Here is a 2,332-nt window from a genome sequence, read left to right as displayed (position 1 = left end):
ATGCGGCTTGAGGACGGAGACGGTGCACGGGTGTGGGGATCAGGCTCCTGTGTGCATTTGGGGATGGAGACACGGGGTTGTGCATCCCTCTGAGCCTGAGTTTGGTGACGTGGTGGCACGCGGAGAGGATGCTCGCATGTTGGTCCGAGCACGGGGCTGTGCCCGGGATAGGATTGTGCGCTGGTTGGGGAACGGGGTTGTGCGTTGGTTTCCGCACGGGGTGGTTGCAGGGGATGGAGCTTCACGGGACAGGGGCTGCGCATCCCGGCTGTTTAACGGGAACGAAGCCGTGCGCGAATCTGAGCGTGGCAGTGGGGGCGAGGACAGGGCTGGGAGTGGGGTTGTGCGTCAGCATACAGTTAGGAGGGTTGACGATGGGGACAGCAAAAGGTTTGTGCCTGGCACCGGTGAAGGGGTTTGCCGGCGGAGATGAACGTGGCGCAGAGCGGGGCTCTGGGGTGGCGGTAGGGTTGCACCCGCAGTCGGTATCGAGGATGGCTCTTGGTGCTGGGGATGCGGTCCGGGACGGGGTGCGAGGTGCAGCCGGCCAGGACGGGGTGAGCGGCGGTGCGGGGCTCTCGGGACCTGCCGCCACCTGATGCGGGGCCGGGGCGTGCGGCGCACTTTGAGAGCAGCTTCTCCGCGCCGCGTCCCCCGTCCTGCCAGAGCCTTTGCAACCCGAAAAACTCCGCGGGGCACCGTGACGGGCCGGGCCGGGCCAGGGAGGGAGCGCAGCCGCGGTGTCCCGTGGGGGTGCTCGGCGCCGGGCGGCCGCGGCGCTCCGGAGCGACTGGGTTAGCAATTTCTGCAGGTAGCGAGTCCCGCTAACGCCGCCGGCTGAGCTCGGCATCGCGGTCCCCTTCCCCCTCTTCGCCCTCTTTTGCCCTCTTCATACCCACGAATCTAATAATAATAATAATCAAATGCATATACGCACCTAATGATAAACTTTTAACAAATACATGTATATATGTACTTCCCGCCCTACCGGCCAAGTTCGCACGGCTGGGGGGGGAAAAATAATAAATTCCTGATCGAACAAAATGAAAAGGCAAACTGAAAAGCAGCGCCAGCCGCACCCCGTCCCTGTCGCTGGTGGGAGAGCCCCCCCAGTCCCATTCCCACACCCAGAAGGGGCCGTATGCTGCCGACAGACTTTGCGGGAGGAGGTTTACTGGAAGCTGAGGGGGAAATGTCGGGGAAGCGAGGCGGGACCGGGAGGAGGATGCTCCGGTGGGAGGGTGGGCAGTGCTCGGCTTGTGAGTGCTGGGCGAAAGCTGAGCACAGGTCCTGGGAAGTTTCAGCGCAAAACGAAACCAGATGAACTCTTCAAAGGGATCTCCTTATCTGCTCTTATCTGCTTCTCATAGGAATTTTAGATCTGCTTTTCAAATAGTAATTTTAATAACCATAATGAATAATAATAGTACTGTTAATGATAATAATAGCAGCAGCAGCAGCGAATGACAGGGAGAAGCGGTTTTCCCCCGGCGGGCGGTGCAGGCTGCGCCCAGCGGCGCTGCCGGCGGGGCTGGGCGGGTGTGGGGCGGGGGAGTCGGGCAGGCTCTGCCGGCAGCGGGTCGGGGCGCTCCGGGCACAGCAGAGATGTGTGCAGCACGCCCAGGTCAGGTTTCTCGTTAACGAGGGAGAAAACAAAAAAAAACAACCCTCCCAGAACTCAATTCACCTCTTCTTCCCAGCTCCACCTCCTTTGGTGCTTCTTTTTAAACTCACGTTGAGTATATTTATTCAGTGCCAGAAACTGCACAAGTCTGTGTCAGGTATTTGGATGCATTAAAAATAGTGCCAAACTGAGGCTGGGCTCGCTTTCAGCCGCTGTGGGTGCCTCTATCAGACCTGTGTGCCTGTGCCTGTCTGCGAGGGGAAAGTGGAATTTTTAACAGCTTGTGTGTGTGAGTGACACTTGGGGCAGAAGAAATAGGTGACAAACTGCCGATTGGGGATGGTAATGTGCTACACAGGTTCAGGTGTGGCTTCCGTGCCAAAACAGAATAGTGGTGCATCTGGGGTCACTGGAACACCTGGGAGGAAGCAGAGAAACCTCCTCAGGATGTGGAGAAGAGTGCTGATGAGAAGCCACTTGTTTGAATTGATTCCTCCCTCCCTATGCACCTTCTCCTTCCCATTTGTTTTCGGTGCCCCCAGGCAGAGTGACGCTCCTGGATGCAGGACACACAGCCTGTGTCCCGCTGGGATGCTCAGGAAGCCGTGCTGCACAGCGACATCTCCCCCATTACCTCTGCGTCCCTTGCACCTCCCTAATGAGAGCTTGGCTTTGGCTTGCTGATATTTAAATCTTTTTTTCCTTTTT

General features: G+C 58.0%; 1 protein-coding gene across 1 annotated transcript in view; it reads left to right on the top strand.

Annotated features, from left to right (window-relative positions):
* Positions 1-1,435: 1,435 nt before the first annotated feature.
* The window catches only part of GDF7 (growth differentiation factor 7), a 2,073-nt gene continuing 1,176 nt past the window's right edge, over positions 1,436-2,332 (top strand). Inside the window, exon 1 of the mRNA XM_005420306.2 lies at positions 1,436-1,624. Coding sequence (XP_005420363.1) covers positions 1,436-1,624 — 189 coding nt within the window. The remainder of the gene's footprint in view (positions 1,625-2,332) is intronic.

The sequence above is a fragment of the Geospiza fortis genome, unplaced genomic scaffold (genome assembly GCF_000277835.1).
Source record: "Geospiza fortis unplaced genomic scaffold, GeoFor_1.0 scaffold81, whole genome shotgun sequence".
NCBI classification, from domain to species: Eukaryota; Metazoa; Chordata; class Aves; order Passeriformes; family Thraupidae; genus Geospiza; species Geospiza fortis.
This window is presented reverse-complemented; position numbering and strand designations above follow the sequence as displayed.